The sequence below is a fragment of the Balaenoptera musculus genome, chromosome 4, assembly GCF_009873245.2.
Source record: "Balaenoptera musculus isolate JJ_BM4_2016_0621 chromosome 4, mBalMus1.pri.v3, whole genome shotgun sequence".
In the NCBI taxonomy this organism is placed as follows: domain Eukaryota; kingdom Metazoa; phylum Chordata; class Mammalia; order Artiodactyla; family Balaenopteridae; genus Balaenoptera; species Balaenoptera musculus.
The window spans coordinates 40,002,682-40,023,886 of record NC_045788.1 but is presented as its reverse complement, the minus strand read 5'-3'; the positions used below and the strand labels follow the sequence as shown (position 1 = coordinate 40,023,886).

At 39.9% G+C, this 21,205-nt stretch overlaps 1 protein-coding gene across 1 annotated transcript in view; it reads left to right on the top strand.

The window, feature by feature from the left end:
* The first annotated feature begins 3,190 nt into the window (after positions 1-3,190).
* KPNA4 (karyopherin subunit alpha 4) overlaps positions 3,191-21,205 on the top strand; it is a 55,662-nt gene continuing 37,647 nt past the window's right edge. The window contains exon 1 of the mRNA XM_036850184.1: positions 3,191-3,440. Within this exon, the coding sequence (XP_036706079.1) occupies positions 3,372-3,440 (69 nt within the window). The 5' untranslated portion in view covers positions 3,191-3,371. The remainder of the gene's footprint in view (positions 3,441-21,205) is intronic.

Below are 21,205 nucleotides of genomic sequence, written 5' to 3'. Positions count from 1 at the left end.
CTTAAAAAAAAAAACTAAGTTAAAAGAAAAACTGGTGGCTCATCTTTCTCAGTCAGATTATTATCAACAGCTATGCTTTTAATCTCTTACCATTCCGGGACTTGAGTCAAAATAAGAAGTAATTTTTTCCAGGCTCCTCAAAAGTCTGAAAAATCCTGGCAATATAGAGGAATAAAGTACCCCACTACCTGATCAGTTCTGTTTTCCTAAGAAAATAAAAGCATATTAACAAAGGTCCAATGTTTTTTTCTCTCTAAAAAAAAAAAAAAGAACCACTCAACTATAAAAAATAGAAATTACACTTTAGTTAAGATTTAGCAACACATAAAACTGCTTCTTGTTTCAGTAAATACTGCCTAGAGTTTTGCTCAATAAATCACTCATAACTCCCCAAACAGTAACACAAACTGTAAGATCCATATTCTAGATTAAAGAGGGATTCCACAATCTTCAAGTTAATATATGTATCATGAGCATACTCCAAACTGCTTAAATGAAATAATGATCAATTATAATTATTTCTGAAATTACATTTGATCAGCTAAAACCCTGTATAAAGCTTCACAAATCCTCTCACAAGTCTCTGCTGCAGAACAGAGAAATAAATAAGTAAAGAAAATAAAGAGAGAAATTTCTTTATTCAGAAAGTGACTCTAAGAGAATTTCATGACACATTGAAAGCTAGTATCTCCATAATATTTTAGACTTTTTTTATACCAAAATAATAACAAGTCAGGATATTACGTACCTGCCATTGAATATCCTGTTTAAAATAGGTCTCATGTATAAGTCTTACAGTGTTTGGTTATAAATATATTTCATAATACACACAAAAAACTTGTTAAATAGTCTGTGTTGAAATGGTATTAATGGCTGCATATTACTATTTCCTTAGTTCAGCAAGTTAAATTTCTGACACCTCCTAACTAAGAGCTACCATATCTTGCCAATTAGATTGTCGATCTGCATTTAGATCTATTACCAACTCCCCGGAAAAAAAATGTACTCCTTTTATATAAATTATGTATCTTCTATCTGGAAAGAACTGGAGGTACAGACACTAAACATGTAAAGTGAGTGGCAATGGGTAGTGATAATTTCAAATGAAAAATTTAGGCCAGCAAACAGACTACCTAAGCATTATAATTAAGGACAACTGTTCATTTTAGAAAAGTGTGTCACGACTCCTTCTAAACATGTGTGTGAGGGGGGGTTGCTCTGAAGCCTATGTCTGATCTACCCCCTGAACTTTAACCCTGGAGTGAGCATGATACCAAATTAAGAATTATTAGAAGGAACCCAGTGTAGATTAGAAGCTGTACTAACTCAGTCAACATTTTTAATCAAGAAGTGTTAGCTTGTCTTTTAACTTATGAAACATACACTCACAGCAGCTTAGATTCAGGTCCTGCCTTTGATAGTCACTGAGTGCACACTACCATGCCAAGTACTAGGTGTCGGGTATATAGAGAAAAAAAACAAATATGGCCCTTGACTTCAGAGAGCTTATCGTTTAGAGAGGGAGAGAGACCTTAGACAGACATTAAACAAATATTTAAAACCGAAATTACAAGTTGTGGTTATTTCCGGTTTGTATTGCATCTCTCTTAGTGGATAACTGTGATCACACCCTTCTTTTAGGAGTACGGTATTCTAAACTGAATTTTCTTATCCTAAACTCACTTTGAAGACATCAGTGCTACAGTGTGCAATGTTATTTCAATTAAATGATTCTTTGGGGAATAAAGATTTATAATGAACATCATTTTAAACTTAGAATCGGCACTGAATTTACATTCAAGTGAACGTTCAGTGTGAATTATTTCCAGGTACAGCTTCTGTTTGCCTAGGCAGCTCAAAGCATACAAAGTATTGAGGACTTTAAAGGTATTATACTTATTTTAAACGTTTTATCTCTGCACGTTCTACCCCGAAAAATATACCGGTAACGAAGTGGGAGGGACCAGGTGTAAAAGTTCCCAAAGTAGTTTGAATAAGGGTCTCTTCCCGCTAACTCGCCAAATTTAAACACACCCAAAGCTTCTAAACACCCCGCTTTCCTTCCGACCCCAATTGCTCCTGCATATTTGAGGAGCTATTAGTTGGATTTAAATATATTTTAAACCATTTCCTTCTCCCGCTTTCTAAAACATTTTAGTACGTTCTTTGTAGCTTGTGTTATTTCTGCCTCTGGTAATAACATTTCTGGTAGAGATGTATATCTTTGGAACTCATTTCCTTTCTCAACAGAGTTAAAATATTACATTGCCTATGCCAGGTGCCACGGTCCCCGCCTTCCATAAGTTAGTACTTTGTGGCCGAGGAGCTCCTTTAACTTTCTAAGACGAAATATCCAGGGGGTGGTATCGTCACAGGATCATCAGCGCTTCCCAACTTCCCACCTGTTGCGGGACTTGGTTAGAGAGGATGAATCAGATTCGTCTAAAACGTCCTTTGCCTTTTCCACCCACTGTCTCTCCCGCTTTCCGCTGCGCATCCCGAACGCACGTCACTCATTCCAGTCCAGGCCCCGAAGCCGGGCCCCCAGACAGCAGAGACCCCTGCCAGGGTAGGGAGCTCGGTTGAGAGGAGGGGGTTGTCCTGACCCGGGATGGAGCAGAGGCGCAGATCCCACTTCCTGTAAAGCCAGCGGAGCTCGCAAAGAATGCTCTGGAAGAGAAGGCTCACCGAAGAAGAAAAGAACGTACTTTAAGTGGGCTTCGACCCCGGACCCCAGACGTCTGGGGTGGGCCGTAATGAGCAAACCAACTCGTTCCCTGGCGTCTCCTTCCCCTTCCCCTTCCCGCCTCTAATTCTCTTTCACTTCCTCCCCCTTGCTCCGGGGGCACGTGGTCCCTCCCGGCTCTGCCCCCACCGCTCCCCTCCCCTCCTGGGCCAGGCCTGTGCCCGGGCCCCTTCTTCCCAGCGTCGCCCGCTTCCCCTTTCCGTTCGCTCTTCCGCCCCCGCTCTCCATCGTTCTTTCTGATTGGTTGAACGCACCGGAGTCTGGTTGGCCAATCGGCGAGCTGGGCTGGCGGCGATGGGCGTGGCCGCGGCGCCGGGGCCCTCAGATCGAGGCTTCCTCCCCCTCGCAGCCGGCAGCACATTCCGCCGCCGTTGCCGCCGCCCGGCCCCGCAGTTGTCTTCGCCGGAGCTGCGGTCGCGCTGGGGTTAGGGCGGGGGTGGGGGGGAAACGGGCGGGGAGAGGAGGAGAAGACCGCGGCGGAGGCAGGTGAGAGGAGGAAGGAAGCGACGCCGCGGCGGGCATAGCAGCACAGGCGGCGGCCCGGTTGCTGGGAGTGTCGGTGCGGCGTGGTGGTTGGGGCGGATCCCGCGGGGCCCGGGCGGGGGAAGGAGTCACCGGCCCGGCCATGGCGGACAACGAGAAACTGGACAACCAACGGCTCAAGAATTTCAAGAACAAAGGCCGCGACTTGGAGGTAAACTCGGGGGCGCCGGAGGGGTGGGGGCCGTGGGCCTCGGGTTGATCTACGCCGGGACTCGGAGTGTGGGGAGTAGGGGCGGGAGCCGCCGCCGGGCCGTGGGGGAATGGCGCTGGGGGCCGGCCCGTCCGTGACGCCTGTGCTAACGCGCCGGGAAGTTTGTGTCTGGCCTGGTCCGCCTCCGCCGGGGAGCGAGGTGCCGGGGTACCGCCGGCGCGGCCTAGGCCTGCCCCGAGGAGCCGGCCCGGCTCGGGTGCGAGGGGCTGGGCCGCGCGGCGGGGAGGCCGGGCGCGGCGAGTGCGGAGGAGGCGTGCGTGTGCCGCGCTGCCCGGGCCGGGCTGCGGCCCCCATCTCGGTAGCGGCGGAGATTCCGGCTCTCGCTCCCGCACCGACGTCGGGCGCCGCGGGCAGGAGGGCGGTGGGAGGTGGCGGCGGAGGGGGACTAGCGTGTGGTGACCGAGTGGGTCTCAGAACTTCCTCAGCGAGGCCCGAGTCGTCTCCACTTAAAGGCATTTTCTCTGGTCTTCCCGACTCCCGCTTTACCCCTGCCTCCCCTCAGTATCCAAACTACAGGAGTCAACTTCTCCGTTGAAAAAAAACACCCCCGGCGTGAGAGGCCATCCTGGTGATGCTAACAGTTCCTTCCAGCGGCCTGTGTTTTACTATGGATATAGCTGATTCAAGATGTGGCTCACGGTGTGCCCTCTTCCAGGCAAAGGATACCCCTTATTTCAGCTTGTTCACAAATCTCTTTACCCCCTCCTTAGAGACCACCAGCTGCATTCTTACATATAGAGTCCAAAGGGTTATACAAAGCTGTCATCCTCTAGTCTACAGTATCCTTTCCCTCCACCTGCCGGTGGTGGTGGTAGCGGGGGATGGGGTGGGCTGTGGAGTGGCACCATCACATTTTATTATTTGAAAAGGGTGAAAAGCAACCTTCATTATCTTAAGTAACAGCTGCTCCTGAGGTTCTTAGGCTACATAAGGTGTGTGGGTTAAGCACACACCCACATCACGGATTTTTAATAGAAGACTTCTTGCCTTCAGGTTTAGGCGTCTAGGTAAATAGGGGTTTTTGTTTGTTTTTGTTTTCCATTCTGCATCTGAATCAGGAGGTTAGCTTTTAGGAGAAAGTGGTCAAGTAGTAATTTTTATGTTGTTTCTTTGTACTTTTTTATACTGAGATCTTCAAATTCCCATCATCTGTTTCTGAACTTTGAGCATTTGCTTGACTGAGATAGTAACTGTCTTTTGGACTTTCCACAAAGCCATTTACTTTCCAGGGCAGTTAGTGCTGTCTTAGTGGGTTTCCTAGTTTGAGGGACTATTTCCTAGTTGAAGTGAAATTTCAGCATCTTTATTGAGATAATTCATATGCTATAGAAATTGCCATTTAAATGTAGAACTTACGATTTTGATTAAGTTTACCTAGTTGTATAATGATGTGATTAAAAATTTTTTTGACCAGTATTAATATTTAACATGAGGGAAAAAATCACAAATTACAAAACCTAAAAACATAAATACCACAAAGTTACAAACATCCAGAGAAATAGCAATTAAATGCTTGACAGTCCTTCTGATCCTTTTCCCCTCTACATTTCTGGCTGCGCTTTTTTTTTTTTTTTTTTAACATTTCACTGAGATGTGATTCAAATACCATACAGTTCACGCATTTGAAGTGGCTTTTGGTGTTTTCACATAGTTGTGCAACCATCAGCACAGTCAGTCTTAGGACATTTTCATGTAGAAAGAAACCCAAAGAAAGAAACCCAAAGAAACCCAAACTCACTAGCAGTCACTCTTTGTCTTTTTAGATTTGCCTATTCTGGATGTTTCATATAAATGGAGTTATACAATATGTGATCTTTTGTGACTTGCTTCTTTTAGGTAGCATAATGTTTTCAAGGTTCATACACTCTGTAATCAGAATGTATTTGTGCTTCATTCCTTTTTATAGCTGAATATTCCAGTGTGTGGATAGACTACATTTTGTTTATTCCTTCATCATTTGATAGACTTTTGCATTGTTTCCACTTTTTAACTATTATGCATAATGCTGCTCTGAACATTCATCTACACATTTTTGTGTAGACCTGTGTTTTCAATTCTCTTTGCTTATACACCTAGGTGTGGAATTACTGGGTCATGTGATAACTTTATTTATTTATTAAACATCTTTATTGGAGTATAATTGCTTTACAATGTTGTGTTAGTTTCTGCTGTATAACAAAGTGAATCAGCTATATGTATACATATATCCCTATATCCCCTCCCTCTTTCGTCTCCCTCCCACCCTCCCTATCCCACCCCTCTAGGTGGTCACAAAACACATATGGTGACTTTATGTGGAGTTGCCAAACTATTTTCAGGTGATCCTTATTTTTTGAATTGATGTTTCCCCTTACTGTGTATCTCTTATTATTTTAGTCAAAATAAGATTGTGTTGATTCTATATTAGAACAATATTATGATATGTGACTTTTAAAAAAATAATTATAAATACACATTAGGTAAAATTTTTTTGAGAAGTTCATTGTGCCTTATGGGCATCCTTGTGACTTTGATGATAACCCTGTGTGTGTATTAGAAATATGAATATTTTCACATTTCCACATAAGAAAATGGAATATGACTTTAAGGGAAAGTCATACTCTCTCCTCACTTGTGATTTATTCTGTCACATATGCCTGCAATGAGATAGAAACATCTTTTATTATCCTTAGAGAACACTTGAATGCCTATTTTGTGTATTTATTCATTACATATATGCCTGTGTCCCTCAAAATACTAATTATGCCCATTTCCTCCCCCCTCAAAATATGGTTTCTGTATTGTGCTACAACAAATTCTAAGAAAATACTGCTTTTTGGTTGGTCTTACAGTGACATGTTTCATTGGAAGGTCTTTGAAAAGAAGTATGGACCAGTGCTGTCCAATGAATTTTATTTAATCCGGTATATCCAAAATACCATTTCAACATGTAATCAGTGTAAAAAAATTTAATGAGATGTTTCATGTTCTTTTCATACTAGTCTTCAAAATCTGGTCTGTCTTTTACACTTACAGCGTATCTCAATTTGGGCTAGCTACATTTCAGGTTCTTAATAGCTGCATATGGCTAGTGGCTACCTTATTGGACAGCACGGATATAGAGGATAGCATGAGATAATTATAACATTTTTTGGTTTGACCTAACATTGTTTGATTCCAAATTATGATGAGTACAAAGTCTTAAGAGTTAATTTAATCTAATCTCTAACTGTGTGTGCCTTTGGGAGAATCAGTTAGTCTTAGGGTTCTTTCATCTGTAAAACTAGAGGTCCTTGACATCTGCTTCATGAGTGTTGTGAAGATTAATAGGTTAATGTTAGGAAGATGCCTGGCAATTCTCTGAGCATTTATCACCTTCAGCTTTTCTTAGGGGGAGGAAGAAGATTTAATAGGATTCAGTGAAATTGATTCTCTAACTCCCTTATTTGCAGTTGGCTCTTTGTTTTTTCTCTGTGTGCATATATAAGTTACGTTGAACTTAAAATTAATGGGAACATTTTTAATGTAGAGAGATGTAATTGCTCATTGAAGGGCAGTTTGGGCACAGGGAATTACTGACCCTTGTAAAGTCAGAATTTCTAAGTGTTGGAATTGAAACTGATTGCATAGCCTTCAGTCTGATAGTTATTCCTGTGTTACATTCTACCATTCTGGCTCCTCCAAAATATGGTCATGCTAACTTCTTGAAAGATAAAAGCATTAAAGAAGTTATATGTCAGTATCCATTTAAAATAACTTGCAGGAACTGTCAGATGACATTCAGGGTGTGGTTTCTTTTGTGCAGTGTGGTAGAGGATCATCATTATTAGTTTGAGATAGTAACCATAGCGAGGGTATGCACAGTGCAACACAGGAAATGGGTAGTGACCAAATTTCAAATTAAAAAATGTGTCGGAATAAAGCAAATTAATCTCATCTAGCTTATGTTTTAAAAGTAGAGGGGGAATTCTCTTACAGACTTTCTAATAAACCTGCATAATTTTTATAGAAGTTCTGAGGTTATCCAGGATTGAATAGAGCATAAGTTATGTTAGAAAAATAATTAGATCTTGTAAAAACACTACTTTAAGAAAAATACTTACCCTAAAAATAAAAGAATATTAAAATACTACATAATTGGAAACTTGTTATTGTCCACACAGCATCAAGTATGAAGTCAGGTTGAACTTCAGGAAAAAATAGTTGCTTGGTTGGCAAGAGTTTAATAAATTGATCAGCTGTTTTATTGTTTAGAAATGGCCTTGGTGATTTGTTAAACTGTACAGAGTGAAAGGCATTGTTAAGCTATTAAGTCTTGTTAACTTTTAGAGACTGACCTCTCTCATCACAAATCTTGGACCATATTTACTATACTTAAAATAACCACTGTCTAATTTTTCATATAATAGTCCAAGCATGTGACAATATGAAATATCTGATAGAAATATAGTTGGGAATTAAATAATTGTTTCTGTGCTTCCTTTCAGCTTTCCTAGTTTATAAGGCAACCAATTTCAGAGTTGCTTCATTGATAATTTTCTTAGAGATATCAAGATGTCATTTTTCATAGAGACTAGTATGTCAAATGTGAATATAACAAGATTGGGAAGAGTTGTAGGAGTGATTTAGCTTTAAAAGAATGAAACAAGTTTAGGAGAAATGTGTAGGTAATTTTTAAACATTGATCTCTTGTATCTGATAGTGGTTGTGGGTCCTTAAGATTTTTTTTTTTAATTAATTAATTTATTTATTTATATTTTTTTTATTTTTGGCTGTGTTGGGTCTTCGTTTCTGTGCGAGGGCTTTCTCTAGTTGTGGCAAGCTGGGGCCACTCTTCATCGCGGTGCGCGGGCCTCTCACTGTCGCGGCCTCTCTTGTCGTAGAGCACAGGCTCCAGACGCGCAGGCTCAGTAGTTGTGGCGCACGGGCCTAGTTGCTCCGTGGCATGTGGGACCTTCCCAGACCAGGGCTCGAACCCGCGTCCCCTGCATTGGCAGGCGGATTCTCAACCACTGCGCCACCAGGGAAGCCCCCTTAAGATATTTTTAAATGTTTACTGGAGTAGCATTCATCTACGTGAGGCCTATATGGTGAAATGAGAGTTTGTCAAATCTAACCTTGAACAATGATTGTGATACTCACTGGTTTAGTTTTGGAACAGAGCAGAAGTCTGATTAAAGGGAACTAACTTCTTGAGCATCTACTGTATATGCTTTTAATTGTATTCCCATCTCTCTCAGTCATGTAAGTAGGAATTATTATTATGTAAAGAAAAAAATTCTAGAGTTAAGTGACATAATAGCATAACATTCAAGGAAAAGGTCTTAACTCAGGAATGTCAAAGTGAAGTCAATACTATTTGTACTGTACTATATTACCTCCCTTTAACTTCTCTCAGCCTTAATACAGATCTCAAAGTTGATTAAAAGGCTATATGTGAAAGCACCTAGCATAGTACATGGGGTATAATAGGCATTCAGTAAGTGTCGTTTCCTTTTTTTTTTTTTTTAAAACCAGAGATCTTTTTGGAAATTGTGTTTTATTTGTGGACTTTAAACTAGAGAACACAATCTGTTTACTTACTGTGCTTTCCATTTAGGTTTAATAAGACAGGGATGAGGGAGACTCCTTTCTTCCACAGATAAAATGAAAGCAATCTTTGTATTGGCACCTACTAAATAAGGACAATATATACGTGCTTGTTATGGTCTTAGTTCAGAAATTTTCAGAGCTTTGGGGCTCAAGACCTATTTATGCCGTTAAAAATAAGGACCCTCAAAAAACTTTATTTGGGGGACTTCCCTGGTGGCACAGTGGTTAAGAGTCCGCCTGCCGATACAGGGGACACGGGTTTGAGCCCTGGTCCGGGAAGATCCCACATGCCACGGAGCAACAAAGCCTGTGTACCACAACTACTGAGCCTGCGCTCTAGAGCCTGCGAGCCACAACTGCTGAGCCCACGTGCCACAAGTACTGAAGCCCACGTGCCTAGAGCCCGTGCTCCGCAACAAGAGAAGCCCCCACAGTGAGAAGCCCATGCACCACAACGAAGAGTAGCTGCTGCTGGCTGCAACTAGAGAAAGCCCACGTGCAGCAACGAAGATGCAATGCAGCCAAAAATAAATAAATGAATAAATAAATGTATTAAAAAATTTTTTTAAAAACTTTATTTGGGAGTTTCTATTAATATCAATTTTTACCATTTTAGAAACTAAAAGTAAGAATTTTAAAAAATATTAACTCAAAAATAACACTAACAAAGCTGTTTTTTAAAAATAAATTTATTTATTTATTTATTTTTGGCTGCTTTGGGTTTTCGTTGCTGTGCGCGCGGGCTTTCTCTAGTTGCGGCAAGTAGGGGCTACTCTTTGTTGCGGTGCACGGGCTTCTCGTTGCAGTGGGTTCTCGTTGTGGAGCATGGGCTCTAGGCACACAGGCTTAAGTAGTTGTGGCACATGGGCTCAGTAGTTGTGGCTCGCGAGCTCTAGAGCACAGGCTCAGTAGTTGTGGCGCACGGGCTTACTTGCTCTGCGGCATGTGGGATCTTCCCGGATCAGGGCTCGAACCTGTGTCCCCTGCATTGGCAGGTGATTCTTAACCACTGCGTTACCAGGGAGGTCCCAGAGCTGTTTTATATAAACATAGATTTCTAACCGAAGATAACTTATTTTTCAAAACCCAGAAAATTTGGTGAGAAGAATGGCCATGTTTAACATTTTTTTGAGTCTCTTTAATGTTTGGCTCCAGTAAAGATAGCTGACTTCTCATATCTGTTTCTTTCTTTTTTGTTTTTTTTTAGATTTATTTCACTTATTTATTTATTTTTTGGCTGCATTGGGTCTTCTGTTGCTGTGGGCGGGCTTTCTCTAGTTCCCGCGAGCGGGGGCTACTCTTCATTGCAGTGCGAGGGCTTCTCATTGCGGTGGCTTCTTCTGTTGCGGAGCACAGCCTCCAGGCGCGCAGCCTTCAGTAGTTGTGGCACACGGGCTTCAGTAGTTGTGGCGCACGGGCTTAGTTGCTCTGCGGCATGTGGGATCTTCCCGGGCCAGGGCTCAAACCCGTGTCCCCTGCATTGGCAGGTGGATTCTTAACCACTGCGCCACCAGGGAAGCCCCCTCATATCTATTTCTGGATTCAATCTTTTGGTATGTTCTTTTGGTTGAAGTATATGAAGAACATCCAATTTCACACAGTAGGCAGTTGGAAAAGGGAGGAACGTTTAATAGCCTTTTCAGATAATTAAGGAAATTATTCTTTGATATACCATATCATGCCATATATGCCAAAACTCCAGAAATAACACTTTCTTAAAAGTTAGTTGTAATGTGGAATGTGAAACCATATTAGTAAACTTTTCTTACTTTGTTACATTAAAATCCATTGGTCTGTCTTGCACTTGGACATGCCTGATTTTGTAACATCATGTATTGGTCATTTGGAAAATATTAGTTCAGTGAGTTGTGTAGATCTTCCGAATGCTGACACATTTTATTTTACAATGAAAATTCACAATTATTAGCATCGCCACATAGCTCATTAGAAAAATCTTAAATATTGGTAATCTGTCAAGCTCACAGTGGTAGATACAAGTTTTCCAAAATTCTTATCTTCACTTGAAAGCTCAAATTTTGTCATTAGCAAGAGATACTTCAAGTTGTTTTCCTTGAAGCCATAAGTTCACTTTGCTCATTTTTGTGAAAACATCTGCCAGACACTTTCTGAATAGCCATAATTTGTCTCTCAGTTGTTCTTTCAAGTAAAAATGATGTTCCATGAAAAAAGTGGCTAGTTCAATTAGCAACTCAAAACAGTCCCACAAATACTTTTTCCTGAAACAGTCATCCTACTGCAGAAGGGGGTATGCTGTAGAAATGGTTTATGTGTAATCCCCATTTTATCACAAAATTTTAGAAAGGAAAGGCCGGTTTTTAATAAAAGTAATTTTTTTACTGTTTCATGAAGGACATTACTCTTTTTTTTTTTTTAACATTTTTTTCTTTTTTTTTTAATTTATTTTATTTATTTTTGGCTGCGTTGGGTCTTTGTTGCTGTGCACGGGCTTTCTCTAGTTGCAGTGAGCGGCAGCTACTCTTCGTTGCGGTATGCGGGATTCTCATTGCAGTGACTTCTCCTGTTGTGGAGCACGGGCTCTAGGTGCATGGGCTTCAGTAGTTTTGGCACGCGGGCTCAGTAGTTGTGGCGCGCGGGCTCTAGAGCACAGGCTCAGTAGTTGTGGCACACAGGCTTAGTTGCTTCGCGGGATGTGGGATCTTCCCGGACCAGGGCTTGAACCCGTGTTCCCTGCGTTGGCAGGCGGATTCTTAACCGCTAAGCCACCAGGGAAGCCTCTCATCAAGGACATTCTTCAGTGAACAGGCTTTTTTCTTTTTAACTGAAACACAATGACTGTTATTACAGCTTGGTGACATTGCCTTAATTCATGCTAAAGCACCAGCGGCTTTACCTATTGCAGTGCAGTACAGTGCAAATGTTAACATAATAAAAAAAAAATTAGTAGTAGTAATTTAAGAAAATAGTTTTGACCTTGTGGACCCTCTGAAAAGGTCTCAGTGTCCCCACAGGGGCCCACTGACCACACTTTGAGAATCACTGTCTGTGTTTATTATTGTTGCTTCTGTTATAGGTGATTGTCACTTTTAATTAATAAAAGACTCTTGAAAGGCTTTATGGTATCACAGTTAAATAACATGGACTATGGAGTCACACCTGGATTTGAACCCTAGTTCCTCTGTTTAATAGTTATGGAAGTTAACTTAATCTCTTTAAACTACTTAAATGCTTAATAGTGCTTGGCATATAGTGCAGGTAGAGTGAATGGTGGCTGCTTTTATTTCTACCAACTTGCTTCATCATACATTACATCCAAATAACCCCCTGTGTTCCCTGTCAGATTAACATTTTGTTTGCAGTTCCTTTTGTACCACTGTGCACCATAATTCAAATCACATCACATGAATTGGAGAAGGCTTCTTTTTCCCTTCATTAGCACTCAAGTGAAAGCTTACTTTCTCCTGTATGCTTAACCAAATTGTCACAGAATTACTAGTTTCTGACTTCATTTCTCTAATCCTGTGTTGTAAGTAGGTTAGTAAATACTTTATGAAGATCTTGTAACTGTTGTCCCACAAGACTGTAAATTTAACCAGAAAATAGCTCTTATTCACACTATTTGGTACATGTGATGAAAAATGGTTTAAGGCCATACACATTTACTGGTACTACAAGATTAGCTTGATTATTTACAATGCTAAACTGTTTTCTGTTACTGTTTGTTTACTGTTAGGACAAAATTTGATTAGCTATCACTTTTACCCTAAATTTAATTTACATTGAACTTAATGTAAATTACATTTTCAATAATGGTATATTTTGGCAAACCTGAAATTTCTTTAAATTTGTATTAACAAAAGTCAGAATCCTAAGATAATGTGGTGTTTCATAATTTGGTGATAGACATATTTTTAATATTAGAAAGCAAATTATGTTCTGTCTCAGTTTCTAGTTCTTTAAATGAAAGCTTTAGTTGCCCAGTATCTACTCTTAATACTTGTTTCAGTTTTTACAGCATGTATGGTTCCTTAAAGTAAGTGCTACGTGAATTTAGTTACAGTAGTTGTATCCTGAAGGCCCTACAGCTAGTCTCTACCTGGTTGTATTAAATGATCCTAACCTTTTTGCTACCCATCCTGCCTATTCCCCTGTTCCTCTTTAGCCACTTTCAGCTGTTGCAGGTCCAGAAAAGAAGAAAGCAAAATAAAGTCTTAAGATTTTTGAATAATTGTTACATTACTCTTGGTTCTTTAGTAATTATGAAACCCAATATTTTCTGTCTTTGTTTAGAATAGTGGCTTTGAATACCATAAACTCTTTTTCCATAATGTTGATATTAAAAGTTAGGTCTGATAGCTTCAGGCTGAAAGAGCTGATTTTTTAATATTATACAGTTTTGTTTTGGGGAACAGAAACCCAGCTCAAATTAGTTAAAGCAAGGTGGGGAATCTGGCTCTCATAACCCAGTAAGTTCGAAGACATAGCTCACATTATAAGAGTTCTAATGAAAGTCTAGGGAGGACTCTGATTGATCAAGATTTGATTGCATACTTACACCTGAATTAATCTCTGTGGGCAGAGGAATGTGGTTCTGTGATTGGCCAGCACAAAGTCATGTGCCATAGGCCAGCTGTGTGTGTGTGGGGGGTGCTTTTGTTGGGGGAGAGTGTTGGTACCTCCACTTAAACCACAGGTTTCTCCAAAGAATGAGGGGTCTGTCTGTTAGAGTAAGAAGAACGGAAGAAAAAGCCTATTGAAGACAAAATTATAAAGCACTACCATCCAATACAGATGTAGAATGGTTTCTTATTTTGCCTTTGACTATTATGTAGAGGTGTTCACAGGTATAGCTACAGAATTGAGTTCATTGTTGATCAACTGTTTTCTCAAACGTCTTATATCAGAGTTTTCACACTTTTTTCTCTTAATGTCTTGAATAATTTTTTCCAATTCCCTTTTGTTCTCCAGCTTTAAAATGGTATTATCTTTAAATTATGACAAAGCTTATTTAGGACCAATAAACAAATAAGTATGATCCAACAGCATTAGTCATTAAGCTGAAAACCATAATGAGATACCACTTCACACCTACTAGCATAGCTGTAAGCAAAAAGATAGACAGTAACAGGTGTTGATGAGGATGTGGAGAAAGTGGAACCCTCATACATGGCTGATGAGAATGTAAAATGGTGCAGCCGCTTTGGAATGCAGTTTGGCAGTTCCTTAAATAGTTAAAGGGTTAACATGTGACCCAGCAGTTCCACTCCTAGGTATAAAACCCAAAAGAATTGAAAACAAGTGTCTGCGCAAAAACTTGTACATGAATGTTCATAGTAGCATTATCTAAAATAGGCAAAACATGGAAACAACCCAAATGTCCATCAACTGATGAATTGATAAACAAAACCTGGATATGCATACAGTGGAATATTATTCTACCATAAAAAGGGATGAAGTACTGCTACATGCTACTACATGGATTAACCTTGAAAAAATGTTAAGAAGCCAGTCACAAAAGATCACATGTTCTGTAATTCCATTTATATGAAATGTCCAGGATAGGCAAATCCAAAGAGACAAAGTTGATTAGTGGTTGCCAAGGCCTTGGGACAAGGGGCACGTGGGGACTGGCTGCTAATAGGTATAGGGCTTTTTGTGGTGAAGAATATGATCTGGAATTGGATGGTGGTGATTGATGTGCAACTTTGTGAATATACTAAAAACCACAGAATTTTACACTTTAAATGAGTGAATTTTATAGTATGTGAATTATATCTCACTAAAGTTGTAGCTTAATTAAGAGAAATAAGTAGGGATTGTGGCAACTTTCTACTACCTAAGGGTCACAGGTGAACTCTTGGCAGCTCTTTTTCACTCACTTTTCATCTACCCTTCCCTGTATTGAATTCATTTGTTCAGCAAATAATTACTCAGTTTCTGTGTCTGAGGTTCTGTTGTAAGCAGTGAGGCTAGAGCAATGAATAACACAGGCTAAATTCCTATTCTCATGGTTTTACATTCTAGAAGGTCAAGATTTCTCAGATCCCTGCTCTAAACTGACCCTGTGGTGATATTTAACCACTGTGAGCTAGTGTTGTAGTAGATCCCTTATCTTTCTTTCCTAAACTCAAATTTATAATAAATAACATACCTTAAATTTGAAAGGAAAGGATATCCTAAATGTGTGGCATCCAGTAACTCTTCCCTTAAGATTTGTGGGAAAGGTTGATTTTTAGAATGAGAAGGCCTAGGATTGCATCTCATGAGCTATATGCCATCAGGAAAGCTTTATAATAATTTTTTTAGCCTCAATTTCTGTAAAATTAAAATCCCTCTTTAGTGGATACTTTCTTTGATTAAGCTTTTAAAAATGCAAGGAATAGGGACTTCCCTGGCGGTCCAGTGGTTAGGACTTGGTGCTTTCACTGCTGAGGGGCCTGGGTTCAGTCCCTGGTCGGGGAATTAAGATCCCACAAGCCGCTACGCGGCCAAAAAAAAAAAAAGAGAGAGAGAGAATGCAAGGAACACCCTTATTCAGACTACGTCAAATAAGGGTGGGGTGTTAGGAACATTAAGGAACCAGTTGTCACATTATCCCAGATATTTCAGGTAGGAGTGTCTTGGTAGGAATTCATGGATCTTTGCTCTACTGCTCTGCCAGCCACTAATTCAGCTACTAAATTTTATTTTTCCTAGGTACTGACTCTCTTAGTCTTTATATAATCTTCGTGTTGAATTACTGAGAGAATCTCCTTATGCTGATAAGCTCTGCCCAAACTGAGGCAGATTGTTTTTACTGCTGGCCTGCTTATGGATTGGCTTTTCCCCTTCACCTCCTCCACCAGTCAGCTGTGGTGTGGGGAAGAGGGGTGTCACATAAGTAACACCCTTTGCTGGCTTTGCGACAACATCCCTGGAAAGAGAAGTTTCTCTATGATAAGGTTGTAAGTATGACGTTATTTAGTCAATGTCACTCCATTCTTAACTTTTCTGTTTGCTTTGTACTCACTGTTCAAATCTGGGGCAAATCATTATTACTTCATCTCTACAGTGGTTGCCTTATTTCTGCTATTGCTCTGCTCTAATTCATAAAATAACCAGTGTGGTTCTTTTAAAAAATAAGTAAATCATATCAACGCTCCTCATCTGCTTCAGTTGCATCCCACCACATTTAGCTTTCAAACTCCTTACTGAGACCTTTAAGGCCTTGCCAAATCTGGTCCCTGTCTCCTTCTCCTACCTCTCTCACTTATTATCTCCTTTTACTATGCTCTCACTCATCTTCTTTTAATTCCTCTAACTCTAACACATTAATAGCCCTCTCTTCTTCAGGCCTTTCACACATGCTGCTCTGTCAGAATGCCCTTCCCACTCCCTTTATCTTCATCCCCTTTCCTTCGCCTGCCTGGTTATTTCTCATCTTTTGAATCTTCAATATCATTTACTTAGAGGCCATCCCTGAACAGGCTAGTTGAAAGTTAAATCCCACTGTTGTTTTCCTCAAGAATACATATCATAGGGCTTCCCTGGTGGCGCAGTGGTTAAGAATCTGCCTGCCAATGCAGGGGACACGGGTTCGAGCCCTGGTCTGGGAAGATCCCACATGCCGCGGAGCGACTAAGCCCGTGAGCCACAACTACTGAGCCTGCACGTCTGGAGCCTGTGCTCTGCAACAAGAGAGGCCGCGATAGTGAGAGGCCCGCACACCGCGATGAAGAGTGGCCCCCACTCGCTGCAACTGGAGAAAGCCCTCGCACAGAAACGAAGACCCAACACAGCCAAAAATAAATATAAATAAATCTTTAAAAAAAAAAAAGAATACGTATCATAATTTGTTAGTGTATTTACTCAATGTTAAATTCTCTCATCAGACTATAAGCTCCCTGAGAGTATGAACCTTGTCTATTTTGTATACCACTCTATTCTTTTTTTTTTTTTTTAATAAATTTATTTATTTATTTGGCTGCGTTGGGTCTTTGTTGCTGTGCGCGGGCTTTCTCTAGTTGCGGCGAGTGGGGGCTACTCTTCGTTGTGGAGCGCCGGCTTCGCATTGCGGTGGCTTCTCTTGTTGCAGAGCACCGGTTCTAGGCGAACTGGCTCAGTAGTTGTGGCTCGTGGGCTCTAGAGCGCAGGCTCAGTAGCTGTGGCACACGGGCTTAGTTGCTCCGCGATGTGGGATCTTCCCAGACCAGGGCTCGAACCCGTGTCCCCTGCATTGGCAGGTGGATTCTTAACCACTGTGCCACCAGGGAAGCCCCCACTCTATTCTTAATTCTTGTCACAGAGCCTGGCAGATAAGTGGCACTTAAGTAAATACTTGTGGAAGTCAAAGGCAACTTTAAAAAAGAAAAAAAAAAGAGTCATGTGCTCTGATTAGAATTAGTGACTAAATCAAATTTTTCAAATCAAGTTAATTTTTCTCTTTTTAAAAATGTTTATTTATTTATTTATTTTGGCTGCGCTGGGGCTTTGTTGCAGCACGTGGGATCTTCGTTGCAGCATGTGAGCTTCTTAGTTGCAGCATGCGGGCTTCTTAGTTGCGGCATGCGGGCTTTTTAGTTGCGGCACTCAGGCTTCTTAGTTGTGGCATGTGGGCTTCTTAGTTGTGGCATGCATGTAGGATCTAGTTCCCGGACCAGAAATCAAACCTGGGCCCCTTGTATTGGGAGCTCAGAGTCTTACCCACTGGACCATCAGGAAAGTCCCAAGCTAATTTTTTTCTCTTGAAATGGTAATGGCATGGTAATTGGAGAAATTTTTTAGAAAAATGGAAAAATAAAATAATCCTCCATAATCTTACTGCTGTTAATCTTTTGGAATGTTTCCTTTTTCTTGTGTACATTTTGAAATATATTTGGACTTAATTTGGGTTCTAATGGGAATAACTCATAGTAGAATATAGCAAAGTTTCTCAAGTTTGGCACTATTGACATGTTGGGCCAGATAATTCTTTGTTGTGGGAAACTTCCCTGTGCGTTGTAGGATGTTTAGCAGCATCCCTTGCCTCTGCCCATTTGATGCCAGTAGCATGTCTGTCCCCTTTCCCCCAAGTTGTAAAAACCAAAATTGTCTCCAGAAATTACCAAATGTCTCCTGAGTGGCAAAGTCACCCTGGGTGAGAACCATTGGGACACAGTCTTGTGGGATATAAAATTAACAAACACTAACAAGGAACAACCTGAAAAGGAAATTGAGAGGCATACCCATTTACAGTAGCATCAAAAGGAATAAAATACTTAGGAATAAAACTAACCAATGAGAAGAAAAACTTTTACACTGAAAACTGTAAAATGTTGCTGAAAGAAATTAAAGGGGACACAAATAAATGGAAAGACATACTGTGTTCATGGATTGAAAGACTTATTATTGTTAAATGTCTGTACTACCCAAAGTGATGTACAGATGTAATGCAGTTTCTATCAAAATCTCAGTGGTATTATTTGTAGAAATAGAAAAATCCATCTTAAAATTCATGTGGAATCTCAGCGGGCCCTAAATAGCCAAAAGTAATCTTGAAAAAGAAGATAAAGTTGGAGGTCTCATACTTCCTGATTTTAAAACTTAGTACAAAGCTGCGGTAATGAAAACTGTGGTATTTGCATAAAGTCAGACATATAGACCAATGGAATAGAATGGGGAGCCCAGAAATAAACCTTAGCATGTATGGGCAAATGATTTTTGGTGAGGGTGCCAAGACCATTCAGTGGTAAAAGGACAGTCTTTTCAACAAATGGTGCTGGGAATATTTGATATCCACAAGCAAAAGAATGAAGTTGGACCCTAACCTAACGCCATATACAAAAAATAACTCAAAATGTATCAAGAGCCTAAATATAAGACAAAACAATAAAACTCTTAGAAGAAAACATAGGACAAAGGCATCATGACATGAAACTAGCAGTGATTTCTTGGATAGGACACCAAAAGCATAGGTGACAAAAGAGAAAATAGGTAAATTGGACTACATCAAACGTTAACATTTCTGTACATAAAAGGACCCAGTCATCATTGTGAGAAGGCAACTGGCGGAATGGGAGAAAATACTTGCACATCTAATATGTGGTTAATATCCAGAATATATAAAGAACTCCTACAACTCAATAACAAAAAAAACCTCTATTTTAAAATGGGCAAAGGATTTGAATAAACATATCTCCAAAGAAGATATACAGGTGGCCAACAAGCATATGAAAAGGTGTTCAATATTACTAGTTATTGAGGAAATGCAGATCAAAACCACAATGGGATACCACCTCATACCCATTAGAATGACTACTGAAAAAACAAAATCCAAAAAAAAAAAAAAAAAAAACCCCAGAAAATAACAAGCGTTGATGAAGACATGGAGAAATTGGTACCATGGTATACTGTTGGTGAGAATGCAAAATGGTTCAGCCACTATGGAAAATGGTATGGTGATTCCTCAAAAAATTAAAAATAGAATTACCATATGACCCAGCAACTCCACTCCTGGGTTCGGAATATACCCAAAAGAATTGAAAAGGACTTGAAGGAGGTATTTGTACCCTTAATAGTCATAGCAGCATTATCTGCAGTAGTCAAAAGGTGGAAGCAAACCAAGTGTCCTTCAGTGGGTGAATGGACAAATGAAATGTGGTATATGCATGCAATGGAATATTCTCACTTAAGAAGAAAGGAAATTCTGGCACGTTACAATGTGTGAAACTTGAAGCCATTATGCTAACTCACAAAAAGCAAAAATTGTACAATTCCACTTACATTAGGTACCTAGAATAGCAAAATTCATAGAAACAGAAAGTAGCTTAATGGTTGCCGGGGGGAAGGGAAAATAGGGAGTTGATGTTTAATAGGTTATAGGGTTTCAGTTTATTGAGATGAAAAGAGTTTTGGACATAGGGTGCACAAAAATGCGAATGTACTTTACTGAACTCTTCACTTAAGAATTAGTACGATGGCAAATTTTACATTTTTTAATAAAAATTTTTTAGTTAAAAATGGTTATGATAGTACGTTTTATGTCATGTATTTTACCACAATTTAAAAAAAGGAAAGAAGAAACACTTGACAACCAATGTTAATGAGGATGTGGAGCAAGGGGAAGTCTCATTCATTGCTGGTGGGAATACAATTTGGTACAGCCATGTTGAAAGACAGTTTGGCAAGGTTTCTTACAAAACTGAACATACTCTTACCATACAATTCATTAATCACACTCTTTGGTTTTTATGCAAATGAAGGTAAGTAAACTATGATACATTGAGACAATGGAATATTTTTCAGCACTAAGAAAAAATGTTCTATCAAACTATGAAAAGACATGGAAGAAGCTTAAATATATACTACTAAATGAAAGATGCCAATCTAAAAAGGCCACCTACTGTATGATTCCAACTATATGACATTCTGGAAAAGGCAAAATTGTAGAGACAGTGGAAGATCAGTGGTTTCCAGAGACTGTAGGCAGAGTACAGAGGATTTTTAGGGCAGTGAAACTAATCTGTATGATACTATAATAATGGTAGATACATGTTATTTTATATTTGTCAGAACCTGTAGAATGTACCCTAATGTAAACTATGGACTTTGGGTGATAGTGATGTGTCATAGGTTCGTCATTTGTAACAAAGGTACCACCCTGGTACAGAATGTTGATAGTGGAGGAGGGGCGAGGAATACATGGGAACTCTGTACTTTCTGTTCAGTTTTTCTGTGGGCTTAAAACTGCTCTAAAGTTGACTTTTCAAAAGGTATGTATGGCATGATATTATTCATATTAAATGTTAAATGTATTAAAACTATTATAGATGTGTTGATATACAGTCAAAACACTCATGAGAATTCAGAAAAATGGTTGCTTCTGGGGAGGCAAAAGGGGAAAGGGAGTGGAGAGGGTTGAGGTTGGAATGAGGTTTCAGCAGTATCTGTAACACTTAGAAATTCTTATTTCTTTAAAAAATAAAGCAAATAGGACAAAATAGTGATATTTATTGATACATGAGTATCTTATGATTTTCTCTACTTTTTTGTATATTTGACATTTTTAAAAAATAATTTCATACTTACAGAAGTGGTTCATTTGGGAATATATATGTTAAAATGTAGTCTACTTCATTGACTGCATTGATGGAGGGGGAACCATTATTTACACAAATTTAGTCTTGTCCTGAAATATA